The sequence below is a fragment of the Numenius arquata genome, chromosome Z (genome assembly GCF_964106895.1).
Source record: "Numenius arquata chromosome Z, bNumArq3.hap1.1, whole genome shotgun sequence".
Classification (NCBI taxonomy): domain Eukaryota; kingdom Metazoa; phylum Chordata; class Aves; order Charadriiformes; family Scolopacidae; genus Numenius; species Numenius arquata.
Genome location: NC_133616.1, coordinates 29998647 through 30015213, shown reverse-complemented (window position 1 = coordinate 30015213; position 16567 = coordinate 29998647). Strand labels below are relative to the sequence as shown.

The 16567-nt window shown below is 43.1% G+C and overlaps 1 protein-coding gene across 1 annotated transcript in view; it reads right to left on the bottom strand.

Moving 5' to 3' along the window:
• The window catches only part of ARHGEF28 (Rho guanine nucleotide exchange factor 28), a 60814-nt gene that overhangs the window by 13790 nt on the left and 30457 nt on the right, over positions 1-16567 (bottom strand). The window contains exons 21-27 of the mRNA XM_074166939.1: positions 16305-16487; positions 12987-13106; positions 12205-12284; positions 8580-8618; positions 8443-8490; positions 6106-6585; positions 2864-3164 (exon numbers count right to left, since the gene is read on the bottom strand). Coding sequence (XP_074023040.1) covers positions 2864-3164; positions 6106-6585; positions 8443-8490; positions 8580-8618; positions 12205-12284; positions 12987-13106; positions 16305-16487 — 1251 coding nt within the window. The remainder of the gene's footprint in view (positions 1-2863; positions 3165-6105; positions 6586-8442; positions 8491-8579; positions 8619-12204; positions 12285-12986; positions 13107-16304; positions 16488-16567) is intronic.

Here is a 16567-nt window from a genome sequence, read left to right as displayed (position 1 = left end):
TCCATTTGAATATAGTTATGAAGCTAAATTGCACAGTACTTAGCATACAGTAGAATGTGGCATGATTAACTCCTTGACAACACGTTCAGGTGGTGCTTCTCATTAAATAATTTAAGGTTTTTTTTGACGGAGGAGACTTCTTACAGGATGCCTAATAATTCTAGGAAAATTAATCAAACCCAAGAAATTCCTTTTGTGTACACACAAAACTTACTATATCCAAGATCTGGCTGTGTATGTATCTGGTATGTGGCTATTTCCAGTAAACCATACTCAGTATTTGTTTCTGTGTTCTATTTTGAAGTATTATTTAGAATGTTTTTTGAAAGATAATTATAAGACTTCATACATAGAGCTGATTGAAAAATGCAGGAAAATGTCATGAAACATTCATCCACATGAAAATATTAGAAGTTTCAGGTAATTTTCAAATTATTTCTAGCCTTTCTCTCATTGCATCTCTGTTGGTTTTCCTTCACAGTGATCGGAACTGACTATATCCTGCAGAGGTGTCAGGAAATGGAGGCACAAGGTCATGAGATCTTCTTAAACTTTGGTAAACTCTCTGGGGAAAAAGCACAGCCAAAAAAAAAAGCAAAAAGGAAATCACCTTCATTATATGAAACTTTCGTACTGCTCAGCTTGATTCACATTGCTTAGGAACAAGTGATTTACTTCATTTCCATGTGCAGAGCCATTTGCTGGGGCTTCGGATGCCATCTGTCTTTCAGGGGGAAGTTTAGCATTCTTCTTATTCCCCACTCCCCGTACGGTGGCTCCTGATGCATGACAGAAGTTAAGTCTGAATGGTGCAGACTCATGCGCTGCACGATCAGAGCACAAAATACTTGTCACTCTTGAATCACAAATGCGACTGTGTAATGCGATGGCACATCTCTCTTGGGGGGAGGCTCACAGCCCTGCCTGCTCTAGCCACGCACTGGGGGGCTTCGCAGCACCATCTGCACCATCAGGATGCTGCAAGGATTTGCTGCAGTGCTTTGCCAAAGGCACCTTGTGACTCAATCAAGGCAGTAACTGCAGGTTTTACAGACATGACTTAGCCAGAGTGACTTACACTAGGCTCTCGGGCAGGCTTGGTAGCCAGTGCTGGTGCCCAAGCTGCTGGGACTGCACTGGATTTTGCACAGGGCAAAATAAGGATGTCTGTACAAGCTGCAGTTATAGCAGCTGAACACGAAGCTGGGCCATTGTAGGTGAAGGGCATCTTTACATACAGAAGCTCCACCAGCTTATCTTAGAATCAGTGCAATTAAACTGGTACAAGCCAGTTTAATGAAACCAGACGCTCTCATGTGGGCTCAATAGAAAGTATCCTGGTTAGCTTGCATCTGAATGTTTGCCAGTGCAAGCTAATCCACTTTTGAGAGGTTTAAACCCACATATGTGTTGCTTTTCAAATTTGCACTAGCTTAGCTAACCTATTACTAAAATGGCAACTTCAGTCAAACTAGAACAAGTTTCACCAGGCTAATTATTTAGGCATTTTTAGAAATACTAATCTCTTTTACTAATCAGCTTGGTTTGCTGATTGTGGTGATGAGACTAGCCTGCCCTACCTTTCATTATAAAATGCTATTTTGGCAATCCATGTACCAACGACTAGCAAGGCTGTAGTGGATGCCCGCTTAATACATTACAAGGAGTACTAAGGAGCAAGTTCCTTAATCTACATCAAGGACTTTTTTATTTGAACAACTTCAAGATTTGACCTAAGACAATTAAAATACCATTGTTCTGGTTTACATTTTCAACTTCTGATCCTGCTGCCCACTGGTCTTTGCTGTGAAGTGACCTGCGTGCAGCTGGTGTGAGGACAAAAGTCATCCTGCATGGCCAGCTGCAGGAAAATGGGAGGTCAGGCACTGCTGCAATGTCAACTTCTCGTGTCTCACCTGAATTTCACAACTGTGCAGGAAAACCCCACTAGATTACTTATCTATTACACTAAAAGCACACCATTGTCCCCTAAGACTTTTAGCTGTTGTGTTTTCACATGCTGCTCTACAACTCTCACAATAATGGAAGAATGAAGACACCAAGTCAGATCAAAACTAGCACTGTGCAACATGAGAAATGAAACCTGGATAGTTTAGAGTTTCTCATTAGTGTGTTTTTAAGTCTCGCATGGAATTTTTAGTGCAATGCAGTGCTCAGACAGGCGGCCTCTTCCACTCATTTTGGTAGCCACTGTCAATAACTGCCATGCAATCTACATATTGTTCTGGCAAAATACAAGAATAAAGAAAGTTAATGCAGTAACAGCTATTCTTACTAACATGGAAACTTATTGTCAAAGATGATATTATCCCTTAGAAGCAATGTAATTTTCTTTCCACACCACAGTCTTTCAAGATATTTTCATTTCATTCTCAATGAATGAAGAAGAGAGTGTTTGACCCCTGATTATGATTTCAAGATGATAAAGCAAAAGCTATTCTAACTAGAAGTCATCCACTAATGCATGTATGTTCTAAAACAGCCAATAAAATGCACTTGAAACAGCAAAAGTGACTTCAGCTCACCAAAAAAACCCAAACCAAACCAAAACAACAAAACCAAGCCAAAAAGAATTGGGAAATGATTAAGAATTTGGAGAGAACAGCATTCTGAGTACTGTTATGCAGACACAAACAGGGTTTTTTTTCCCCCAAAGTTTTCTGTATTTCTGTTCTGCTCATTTTCTCACCTACCCTCAACAAGCTTGCAAAGCAACACGCAATTGTCTTAGCAAAATCTATTGCTTCCACTGCTACCAAGCCGTCTCTGTACCTAGGACTATTCATTCTGAGAGGTAGCAAACTGCCCATACTACTTGTTAATTAAATAAAGGGTTAATTACCATCATTAAAGGCATCCTTGTTGCTTTTGCAGGAAAAAGACATCTGCTGGTAAGGACCAGTGGATTTCCTCAGTGCACTGGTTAACATTGGCTGACAAGAATTGTCCGTTTTGAGGTCCACCTGATTTTCACTAGTCCTTACTATATCAGAATTTGAGATGTTCAGCCCATACACACCATCCTTATAAACAAGAGAAGAATCTGATCTGTTGAGACTGCTTAAAGACACACACACTACAGCTTCATTTAAGTAGAGTGCATTTTCACCACGTAAGCTGTCCAATTGACTATGTCCCATTATCTGCAGAAGGGGAAAGAAAAAACAGAGAACAGCATTTTCACCTTTGTCCAGCACTAGAATCATATAACACAGAATATCTCAAGTTGGAAGGGACCCATAAGAATCCTTGCAGGAGTACCTAAAACTAAACCATATGACTATGAGCATCATCCTGAAGAATCCTTACACCAGGATACATAAAATTAACTGCCAGACAGAATGGGGATTCATAGTAAATAGTCACCTAATTTCCCAGAAGTTAACCTCAAAATGTGTTAAATTGGATCTGCGTTCAGGAATAAACAGCAATAACCTAGTACCTTTTGCCTTAGCTCCTCTCAAAACGCAGGAAAACTCAGTAATAATTGTGAAATGCAAATTACAAAGGGCCGCTACCTGGGATGCACTGAGCTCTGCTGACTCCTTCTGGAGGGTTAATATTTTGCCCCATGGCTCAATGAGTTACCACTTCACGTATGTAAATCTGTGAACACTGCAATCCAAAAATAACATTGTACCTCACGTAGACAGGTAGTCATAGAGAACAGGACTGCAGCAGTCAAACTGGGGATGGCAAACAGCATTCAGCAAGTGGCCGTGGCTCTCAAGGGCTGAAAATGCAACTCCTGCAAAGACTCCCTGCCTGCAGGTGTTTATCAAGGCCAGGCTCGCAAAAAAGCAGGAGTAGCAGTGTGAGTTACTGCAATGTCTGGCCATCCAAAACTAGCTAGGTTCACTGTAATGGCAAAAACACTGGGCTGAGAATACTGGCTGACTGGCAACCACTCAGCTTGCTCTGCTGCACGGACTATAGTAGTGGAAAACGTGAGACAAAGACAATCCCAAGGCCTGGCATGCATCCAAACCCATGCAGTTCACTTGAAATAAAAATAAAAGTAGTCTTACACATTAAATATTAGATTAAGAACCACTGCTCTTTGACACTCAGCATTTCACTATTTTGCCACTCTGTGCGATCCTGGCCATCCCTGCATCAGGCTGTTGTCATCCTTCAACTTCCTCTCCTCAAAAGATTTCAGAAGTCCCATCCATTAAAGCTGATGGGCAAGTTCAGTTTCAGTTTTATCGTCCACTTCTTAAGCACTGCCAAACAAGTCAAAACTGTACCACAAGCTATATTAGCAATAAGTCCCTTCATTGTTTAGGCTAGGCAAGTATATATGGATAAGTCATGTTCACACGGTGTTCACAAAAGCCAGATGAAAAGGGGGAGGTCAGAGGCCAATCCTTCACCCTCTCATGCAGGCATAGGCTCAGATGCCGAATGGTCACTGCCTGTTATGGGTCACTTGCCAGCTGAAAAACTAGGGAGGTGATGGCCTGAAGAAAGGCTCTACAGATTTTCTTGTGAAAATGAAAACCCGGGGGAAAAAAAAGCTGTTTGGGTCAGTGAGCTTTCAATATACACAAAAGCCAGGCAAAATGTTTTGATTTTCAGGTGCGTTAGAGAACAGTAATGGAAATCAAGATTGGACCCACCAAGACAGGGACTAGAGGCCAGGTCCCACCTGGCAGGTGAGCACCCAGACAGTTGAGTTCAGAGTCAGCCTCTACCCTTCACGGTCAATAAAAAGTTCATAATTTTCAGTATTAAATACTTAAGCAGCTTCAGAGCTGCTTTAAATTGCATCCCCTAATAATGACCATTTCCAAGGAATGTCAGGGATGGAGTCTCTTCCCTATGGGGCTCCTTGTTTCAGAGAAGCAGGACAGTAGGGCCTGACACGTGGGGTTCATGGGAGCCTGGTGTTTTCCACTCCTGGAGCAGCTACTGTTCCTCGCTGAAGACAGTGCTGTTGTCCAGGAACAAGGACAGCAGCCAAAGACTTCACTAAAAGCTTTGTATGCCTCAAGCATCACAGTAATTTAGCTTTCCTACGAGAGGCAGGAGACACAACGTATCTTGCAAACACAGCAGCAAAGCAGAATAAAACACAGATTCTCACAATTTCCATTGCCTCAATTTAATACCCATTGGTCTGAGTTTGGCTTCTGTAGGACATCCAGCTAAAATCACAGACTGGTTGAGATTGGAAGGCACTTTTGGAGGTCATCTGGTCCAGCCCCTCTGCTCAAACAGGGCCACCCAGAGCAAGCTGCTTAGGACCATATCCAGACAACTTTTGAATATCTCCAAGGATGGAGACTCTACATCTTCTCAGGGTAACCTCTGCCAGCACTTGGTCACCCTCAGAGTAAAAAAGTGTTTCCTGATGTTCAGAGGGAACCTCTTGTGTTTCTGTTTGTGCCTCTTGTCCTGTCGGTGGGCACCACTGAAAAGAGCCTGGCTCTATCCTCTTTACACTCTCCGTTTACGTATTTATATACATTAACGAGCCTTTTCTTTTCCAGGGTGCACAGTTTAAGTGTTTCCTTATAGGAGAGATGCCCCAGTCCCTCAAACATCTTTGTGGCCCTTCACTAGACACCCCTCTCCCCACGCTGTAGCTCTATGTCTCTCTTGTACTGGGGAGCCAGAACTGGACACAGTACTGCAGGAGCAGACAGAGTAGAGGGGAAGAATCATCTCCCTTGATCTACTAGCAATACTTAGCCTAATGCAGCCCAGGAGACCATAAGCCTTCTTTGTGACCAGAGCACACTGCTGGCTTATGTTCAACTTGGTGTCCACCGGGACCCACAGGCCCTTTTCTGCAAAGCTGCTTTCCCGCTAAGTGGGCCTCAGCATGTACTGATACATGGGGTTGTTCCTTCCCAGGGGCAGGACTTTGAGTGCTTTGGACTTCCCTGGGTTAAACTTCATGAGGTTCAAACAAAGCCCTTGGATATGCCTGAATCTCAGCTTCCCACATGCTCCCTCATTACGTTACCAACCAAGTAACCAAGTTACCAACCAGGACCAGATGTACTAGTCTATTCATCAAGTGAAGTCTCTCTAGGTCTGCAGTCCGGGATATAATTACAGCAAGGAAACACACACCTCATAGCTCTCTGAGGATGACAACACGCTACTTTGTTGACCATGCTTCCAGTGCCAGAGGAGCCGCTTCTGCATTCTCACACTGTCTCTTTCTCTCTCCACCATTTTCTGGCCCTCCTGGAGCCTCTCCAGGCTCTGCTGGTATTCCTGCAGCTGCAGCGCCAGTTCCTGTCGGCTCTTCTCCAGCAGTTCCTCCTGGTACCCGCACTCCCTCTCCCGCTGCCCCAGCTGGCCCTCCCTTGCCTCCTGCTCCCGCTGCCGCTGCTCGCACTCACGCAGCCACCGCTGCTGCTCTTGCTGAAACTGCTGCTTCAGTTTGTGTATGTTGGCCACCTCCACCCTTTGTTTTTCCAGATTTCGGTATTTTTCTTGTTCCAGAAGGAGGTTTAACCGAGAACCATGGCCCCGACAGGTCTTCTCATTGTCTTGCAGGAGTAACCCATGGAGCTCTTTGTGGCTGTCCTGGATAGCTACTGCTGCCTAGACACCACAACAAAATCAGACACAAATGTTTAAATATTAGCATTAATCAATTTCTGTACTTTCACATAGAAGCATTATGTAAAAATACTTCAACCTCCCATAGTATCAGCACTTAATGCTTTTTGGAAGGTTATTCCGCATGCAAGTAGAGAAAATTCTGTGTTCACGCCTTTAAAAAGAGATGTTTCTAAAAGCACTCAACCATTTCAAGCACTTCTAACACGGCTTCTGGTTTACACTTAGTATTATATATGTTTACGTTACAGCTAGGCATATACACTTCAGTTACAGCTGGGGTCCAGTTCTGAAAGAGGGTGTTAAGAGACATAGGAAAAAAGATAAAATAATTTTTCATGTTTAAAGAGGGCATTAAGGCACTGGGAATGCTACACTTAACATATGTATTCCTAACACAGATGTGGCTTGTACAGATAAAACCGAACTGTTTCCAGTACAGCCCACTTGAACCCTAAGGCTCTCCTTGCTAACCTACAACAGCACAGTCCTACTAACATCAGTCCTGCAGTCACCTGCCAACATAGCCATGTCATCAGGACCATACTGCTACATGCACCTGCTGACTGAGAGATCTGTGCCGGCAGAAATCTGCAGCAAGGCAGTAATTTTGGTTTTGATGTTTCAATAGTTGTTGGTTTGGTTTTTTTTACAACTGAGAGTGCTATATTCTGTCCTTCACAAGGATGCTGTGACATTGTTTGCTTTAAAGATTGTGACATGTTCCAATAACACAAAAATAAATAGCTGAGATTAAGAAGAAAGAAAAGCAAGAAAGCCCTAGATCTGCTGAGGCACTTACTGCACAGCCTATCTTCAAGAGCTGACATGGGAATCTACTTCAGCAGACATTCCCAGAGAATTCCCACAGTCCCATTACCCCATGCTGTCCACCCCAGAAAGAGTTTTTAACTTTATGCAATCTGCAATTCCCACTTTTCTTGGCTCTTCCTCCAGTATTGGGTCAGTTCCAGCGATGTGTAAACAGGGCAAGGACAGGCTCCTCTGCTTGTTTCTCTGCACCTATATTGCCAATTCACGGTGTGAATGACTAAGGCATGATCTCAAGCCTTACTTTACTGCCACTCTGGTGTTAAGCTATCTGTTTTCCAATTTTTCAAAAATTTTTCCTGAACCACAAGCTTTTTATTTTGCTTTAGCATTTAACTTCTAAGCTTTAGCATTTAACTTCTAAGCTTTAGCATTTAACTTCTAAGTCCAAAGTTTCCCAGATTATTAAGAAATATACTAATGTCAAGAGAGTCTAAAAATTATTCAAGTGAAATACTCTAAAATAAAACTAAAACTGCACCTAAGTAAGAAAAAATAAGTTAAAACATTAAAACTTAGTATGAAAGAGGTAAAAAGTTCAGCCTAAGGCCCTACAGAATATACACAAAAATTAAGATTGAAATATCTAAAATCAGTTGAGTTTGCTACCTAAAGGGCAGAGGTACTCTTTACTAGTAGCTAGGAGAATATTCTAAGCAAAAAACTACAATTTTTCAGTATTTTGAATGGCTATTTCAGAAATCAATACATGAAATTATATCAGTTCAGTTAGAGTCATCATTTTACATTCCACCTAGATTTTTGGACTGTACACACATCCTGATTTGGGAGGAGATTGAACTCCAAGCAAGTAAGCATTATTCAGTTCTTAAAAGAAACCTACCACTGATACAGAATAAAAATATATTATATGATAACTTATGCAACAGTTGGCAGAGATGAGTATCCACTGACGTAATATCTACAAGTAGGGCAAGAGAAAAACAAACCTTAAGAAGTAAATTATTAAAACTAAATGCTCTACGAAGTTAATAGTGGAGTAGTCACCTGTATGCTGTACAAGAGACGGGTTAAGTTCTGGATTGCCTGTACAATCTAGAAAATAAAAGATAAGAATTTTCAAAGGTTTGACTACTGTTAACTAAATAGTTACTACATTCTGTCTGGGGTTTAAATAAACTCACCTCTGTCCCTGTAGATCCTGGGAAACCCATACTTCCTCCCTAAAATAAACACATGTTGCTTTAAAAAGTAGTTTTTAACTTCAGAATTGTATCACCTAGGTAATTTTTTTTAAACTAGTGGAGACATTCATATCACTAATATATGCAGTGCTGAGTCAAACCTTTTTGTGGGGTATGTGAAAAAAGACAGAAGCAATAAGCTACGAAGACTAATAATTCATCAACACTGGAGTTTCCGTGGAAATCACTAGAGATTCTAAGCACAACTGTAAAAACAAAAATATTTCATCCACAATTTTAATCCTCTCATGACTAATGCTACACAGAGGAAGACATTTCCATTCATTCTTTGTTTACTTGACAGTTTTGAAATACAGTAACCAGACTTCTGTATACACAGTGCAGTGGGTTTAGACTACTTATAGTAGGATGAAACAGCACAAGACTCTTCAAAAAATAGAGATATTAATGTAGCAAGAAGCTAGCAGAAGGCACGATAGTGGGTTATGTCAAATGCCTTAGATGTGCTGTGAGGCGCTGAGCAAAGGCTGCGTGCTCGCTGTACTCTGCACGCCACACCAGCAACCATTGTCCACTGCAGTGAGGCTCAACCACTTCACACTTTTCACCCTGCTCCCTTTTCCTAAGAAGCTTTCTAAATTTATGGGGTGAAGCCACCCATAATCCCTTCAGCATGAAGAACAGCTCCTCTGAGAAAGATAAGGTGAAACAGTGGAGAAATAAAACACAATCCCTTCTGAGACTATGCTGAAAAGACTTCCTGTATGATTTTTCTCTTTTTTTTTTTTTTTCTTCAGAGGAGCAGGGGAGGGTTTGGGGAATATTTGCTCTCTCTCTCTGATTCTCCTAAGTTCTCTACTGAGTCTCATTTTCCACCACAAAGAGCAAAACAGCTGCTCCATTTAGCTGTGATAACTGAAAATAAGGATGAAAGAGGCCAGGCCCCAAAACACAGCTCAAGGCAGACCAGCTAGGGGAAAGGGAGCACCAGCTGTGGCATTTCCTCCACTCCTCTCTCTCTCTCATTACCTCCCTTCAGCATTTCCCTCCATTCTCGCTCCACATCTCCACGTCCTCCCCCACTTCTCACTGCAGCCATGAGCCCCAGAACTCAGCTCTGCTGTGAGAAGCAGAGGAGTTTGCACGGACGCCTCTGTGCAGCATAAGGACTGACATAAGGGAGCTCCGCTTTCCCTTTGTTGGGTGGCCAAGATGAGCAGCAGGCAAGGAGGAAGAACAGGGCCAGGAGGGAGAGAGAGGAGGAGGAGATGTTGGCAGGGTGAGGAAGGGTAAGTGTACAAAGGAGAGCCCTCACGCAGAAGATAGAGCGGGGTTTCTTTCAGTTTTTGAAGGCCTTTCTAATTTAATAAAGGAGGTATAAGGATGTGTACAGGGGAATTGAAGGCTTAGCTGCCTTTGGCATGGACAAGGGGTAGCAAGTGGCCAGCCCAAGCACTCATGGTCTCCTCACTTGGGCACTGGGGGATGAGCCCAAGATAGGTTTAGTTGAGCCACCCAGGATGACAGCAGCACTGCATCTGCACGGCTACAGCTTCAGCACAAGCCCTGTAAGTCCAGCTAGGTCCAAAGCAACACATTCAGCTGTTTAGCCTGTGCTGTGGGCCACCGCCACCTCCCTGCCACTCTTCCCTAGCACCTTGGTTCGGCGATGAGCAGCAGTGGAGATGACCACAGTCAGATCCCAGGGCAGGCTGTGTGCACAGTGCCTCAGACAGCCCCCCAGAGATGCAATTACAAGGCAGGAGTAGGGAAGAGGAGATGGGGACCAGCTCTCACATCTGCCTGCTTGAGACCCCACATGTTGCACAGGCAACACTCTTCCTTCTGATACTTGGTCAGCATCTAACCCCCGAGCTGGTGGCTATTGCTCCGACCATCTGGTTCTTGGTATCCCAGGTGAGCTGGCCTGAGCCCGGTGCTGCCACCCCCACGGCCCCAGGACTGCGCACCCAGCCACCAAAGGCAGGCAGAACATCCTCCGCCTTTGGAAGCTCTTGCCTTGCCTGTTTTGTTTGCTCGGTCTGCCACCTCCTGGTAAGTCTAATTCTAACATGGTAAGATATGTCATGAGTCTTGCACAAATTTAAGGCCAGAACAGAAAAATAACTGATTGTGGAAGAGCTTGCTGCAGATCCCTCTTGTCCAGCTGCAGCTCAAAGCAAGGTTAGCTTCAAAGTTAAATGAGGTTGCTCAGGGCCTTTTCCAGTCAAATCTGGGAAACCTCCAAGGAGGGAGACCCCACAACAGCTCTGGACAATCTGTTCCTGCTTGATCACCCTTGCAGTGACTTTTTTTCCTTATATACAGTCAGAATTTCCCTTCCTGCAACTTGTAATCTAGGATGCTCATCCTTTTGCTCTGCACCTCTGAGAAAAGCCTGGCTCCGTCTTCTCTATAACCTCAAAAGCAATGTTTTCCTGTGGAGCTACCGGAACTTTTAATGGGCTAGATCTGAGCCCCTCCATCCTCTATTTGGTTATTTTGTTTTCTCTCACCTAGCTTCTGTGCTCCCTCACTTGGACTTTTGCTTTCATCCCCCTTTTTTCCACACACACTCTTCTTCCTACTCCCTTCTAACACAGCAGAGTCTGCTAAGTACAATGACCTACAGCTGAACGTGAAGCAAGGTTATAGGGAGATTAGTGTATTAGCAAAAGTCTTCCAGAAATAGCTAGACAAAGAATTCCAAGGTTTCAGGCACACAAGCCCTCTTTCTGACTGGATGCAAACACAGTATGCTAACGCTAAGTATCTCCTTTACTAGTAAACTTTGCTTTCCATTTCAAGTCATATATCTTTATTCTTGTCTCTCCTCTTTATTCCTTTTGTGGTCCAGCTTCTCCACCTAAGGACTCCACAATTACAGTTCACTTTATTTCCACACAGTAATTCACACTATTCTAGCTCTAACACTCTGCTGCTACATGAAATTTGCCATTCCTAATTTTGCCCAGAACTGACTTTTCATTCTGGTTTTCCCCCAGATTTGCACATGAGTTATAGGACTATGAAAAATGGGCAGTTTCTCTTCTGTTCTCTAATTGCTCCATTTTGCTTTAATTCAGAATTCTGAAGCATGTTGGTATGACAATCCATCCTATTTTATGTGTTTGTTCTCAGGACGAAGTTCTTCCAATGCACAAGTCTTCCTTGCATTAGCTGAGGTCTCTGTCATTGCAGGAGACTTTCATCATCCTGTGAATAGGAGGAGGGAGTAGAGGGAATACTATTGTCAGCTCCATAGAGATGGATGTATCGAATGATGACAGCAGAGAACCAGGCTCTCAAGTGGCCCATACAAGTGGTATGAAAACACTGTGGCTGTTATTACAACCCACCAATCTGTAAGCCCGGCAGGAAAATTGTTCTGTGTTTGGATTGTTTACAACTGTCTTTTAAAATTCATTATTAATTTCAGTGACCTCTATTAAATTGAATTATCTGGATTTGGGTGAAATGTGCCTATCCCATGCTTTGTGTTTTAGAACAGTCTTTCGATAACCCATAAAAATTTGGACAGCATTTACATTCCCAGTATCCAGAGTACTACGTGCAACACAGGAAGGAAGATCAGTTACAATACCTTATCTTCTAGATTGGCACCTGCCATTTCCTTTTCAACACTGAGATTGACTTCAGGTGATTCTTCAGCTTCTTCTATTTCTGCATCTAACAAATAAAGACCCAATAAAATGCAAGAGAAAGATATCAAAGCATATTCTGACTAGAGAAACAAAGGGCACATTTTTTTTTACAGCTACTCACAGGATGCTGAAAATAGAGATTTACATAATTTGGAGTTACAAAATGGATTCTAGGCCGGGGAAAAACAAATTTGGAAGCCAGGATGGCACAGGTGAGACAATCCACTTTTCCTACCTTAAAAATTAGTAGTGTTTCACTTGTGAAAGTTTGGACATAACTATAACCATATCACTAAAAATGCTCTGCAGCAATTGTTTTTAGAGAACTCTATTTGTATTTTTGTTGCAAGGAATTCATGCTAGCTTTTACAGCTGAACTTATTGGAATGCCAATCCTGGTTTTCAGGCCTTCTGAAAAAAATGGTCTGTACTGCAACATAGATTTGCTGCGGAGCTGAGCAACAATGAGAAAGTGTATGGAGATACACTAAACTGACTCAATATTGCTGAATACAGGTATGTGCTACGGAAAAGCTGTAGTGGATGCAAATGATCCATTTACTTCAATGAAGTTATATGTCTCAGTTGACCTCAAAGACAGCTTTTACTACATTATTTTCTATTGATTCTGCCATAGACATACAGAAAGCTTTCCAAAAAAACAATTAGGTACCAATTATTTTAGCACCTTGAATATGTAAAAGCATCAAATTTTACTCACCACCAGGAACAAATTCCAAGACTTCACTGGCACTAAATCTGTGCTTCACACTTAATTCTTCAATACTTTCCTCTGGCAATGGGTCTTGTGATGTCGCTACAGCAACATGGAGACTTTCAACTACAGAGAAAAACATGCAGAATTAGAGGCACCTTAAATAGCTTCTTAATGCATAAATCAATGACATACAATTATAGAATAATTTAGGTTGGAAGGGACTTCCAGAGGTCATCTAGTCCAAAACCCTACTCAAAGCTAGTTGAACTAAATTGGGTTGCTCAGTGCTTTGCACAGACAAGCTTTTAACAGCTCCAACGATGGAAATTTCACAGCCTCTCTGGGCAACCTGTTCTAGTTTTTGACCCCCCTCACGGTACTTATTTTTTCCTTTCATTTAACTGGAATTGCCAATGTTCCAACTTGCACATGTTGTCTCTTGTCCTATCACCAGGTGCCTCCTCAAAAAAAAAATCTGACTTCTCTGTATCCTCCTATTAGGCAGCTGAAGACAGCAATGAGATCCCACCAAGTCTTCTTCTCTCAAGGCTGAATAGCCTCTCCTCAGATGTCATGTGCTCCAGCCCCCTAATCATCTTGATGCTCTTCGCTGGATTTGCTCCAGTTTGTCAATGTCTCTCTTGTTCAGGGGAGCCCAGCACTGGTCTCAGAACTCACCGGGGGTGAGCAGAGAAAGGATCACCTCCCTCAATGTGCTGACAACTCTCCTCCTAATGCAGCAGCCTGGGAGGCAGTTTGCCTTTGCCACAAGGCACATTGCTGCCTCATGGTCAACCTGCTGTTGAGTAGCACTCCCAGGTCCACTTCTGCAAAGCTATTTTTTATCTAGTCAGAGTCCAGTCTCTACCAACTCGTATAGGATTACTCCATCCCAGATACAGGACTTTGCACTTGTCTTTGCTTAACTTCTAGGGATTTCTCGTAGCCCATTTTCCCAATCTATAGACATCTCTCCAGCACATTGGTCATCCCATTTCATTTGGTGAAAGCCATGAATTTGCTAACAGTGTATTCAATCCCCTGGTTAATTTCATTAATAAATATGTTGAACAGTACTGGTCTCAGGATCCATCCCTAATGAATCTCCTAATAACATGTTGCCAGCTGGACATCATATAACTGATCACAATCATAGAATCATAAAAAGATTAGAGTTGAAAGGGACCTTAAAGATCATCGAGTTCCAACCCCCCTACCATGGGCAGGGACACCTCCCACTAGACCAGGTTGGCTCAAAGCCCCATCCAGCCTGGTCTTGAACACTTCCAGGGATGGGGCATCCACAACTTCTCTGGGCAACCTGTTCCAGTGTCTCACCACCCTCACAGTAAAGAATTTCTTCCTAATATCTAGTCTAAATCTACCCTGTTTCAGTTTAAAACCATTACCCCTCGTCCTACCACTACACTCCCTGATAAAGTGTCCCTCCCCATCTCTTCTGTAGGTCCCCTTTAGGTACTGGAAGGCCACTATAAGGCCTCCCGGGAGCCTTCTCTTCTCCAGGCTGAACAACCCCAACTCTCTCAGCCTGTCTTCACAGGAGAGGTGCTCCAGCCCTCTGATCGTTTTTGGGGCCCTCCACTGGACCTATTCCAATAGGTCTATGTCCTTCCTTGTTGAGGACTACAAAGCTGGACACAGTACCCCAGGTGGGGTCTCACGAGAGCAGAGTAGAGGGGTAGAATCACCTCCCTCGACCTGCTGGCCACGCTTCTTTTGATGTAGCCCTGGATCCTTTCAGCCCAGCAGTCCAGCCAATTTTCTACCCGCTTATGCTGTCCGCATTTCACCAATTCAGCTGTAAGGATACCACAGCCAGTCCAGATACTGTAGAAGAACTTGCAGATGCCAAGGTAAACAACAGGTACTGCTCTCCTCTCATCATAAAACCCATCAGGCTGGTCAGACACAATTTGCCCTTGATGAATCCATGCTGGCTGTTCCCAGTCACCTTCTTCCAGGAGGATTTGCTCTATCACTATCTCAGAGACAGTGGTGAGGCTATTTTCTACGTCCCTATATATTTCTTCTTGAAGAGGGTTTTGGTGCTTGCGTTCTTCAAGTCATCAGTAACCTCGCTTGATAACTGTGACCTTTCAAAGATGACAGGTAACAGCTTCACAGTGACATTGGCCAGCTCCCTGAGCAGCCATGGATTTAACTCGTCTCATCTCACGGATTTGTGTATATCCGATTTGCTTAAGCTCCCTCTAATTCTATCCTCCTGTACTGTGAGCAATGCTTTATTCCTATAGAGTCTGCTATTAACTCAGGGACTTGGTATTTCTGTTCTGGAAAATGATCCACATAAACTGCCAACAGCATAAGCAATTGTAAATTCCTTACAGTGTGCTGAAGAGTCCCGAAATCCAAGACATCATCAACGTTGGCATTAGCATGAGAGAAAGTGAAAAGGCAGAATAAGGTGGGTAATTATAGCTGCCATTTTAGCTAAAATGACATTTACTATTGCATCACTGACATATATTCCCTATCCAATTTTTACCAGTAGAATGCTCTCTGACTTCATAATGATGGCGGAGACCAACTTTTGCTGCTTTATCAGTTGAAATGTGGCTATTAGCCCACAGCTCTCAATTTAGGTGCTGCTAAAGTCTTGTAGTCCTTCTCAAAGAGCATATGGCTCATGCTGTATATGGCTTAGTTTACCAGGACTCTTTTCAGCTTAGTTTAGCAGGATTTTAGCTAAACTTCCAACTAGGCAAATACCTTTTCCTTCCTTCCTTCCTTTGGAGGATGGCACTGTAGGTAGCACAAGGCTATCATCTCTCTGTTAGATAGTATGCAGAAAAAATACAGCTCCTACATCAATTCTGGCAGATGTTTCTTGGCAGATTTGCCAAGATCCTCTGCAATTTGGTCTGTATATGACCCTATATGATTCTGATCTGTCATCAAATCAAGCAAGGAAGGTGAAGGTTGCGGACCAGATGCATTATCATACTGCATCCTGGTGTCTCCTTCACAGGGCTGTACTGCAAGGAGGATGGCTAAGGAAACAATCCTTAGGGGCAACCTAACACCATGTCCCTGCCTGCTTACGTATGATGTTATGCACTAAACATACACCTTATCTTACAATCTGGGAGGTACCACCTTGTGCATCTGGTGAGTATAAACTCAAGAGACTTTTCTTGAATGCTCTTTGCCAAGTTTTGACACTGCCAGTTCTTGAGACTTGACAGAACTGCAGCACAATGCAAGCCAGCTGTACTTCGTTACCTTGAATTACCTGCCCATGTGAAGAGTCAGCAGTCCACTCCTCCCACGCATACTCACCTTCTCTGAGTGCTGCTGCCAGCAACGAAGCAGCCTGCGGAGTTTCTCCAGAATCAGGTTTGATAAGGAGGTGAGGTTCTATATGAACATCCTCAAACCCACTCATATCTCCCAGTTCTGCATAGATATGCAACTTCTCTTCCAAACAACTACAGATCTGCTGGTCCTGGTTACTCAGTGATTCTGTCAACCAAAATTGAACACTGTATTAACATTTTTTATCCCGCAGGCAAAGCACGTTCCCCATTCACCCTTCTAATCAT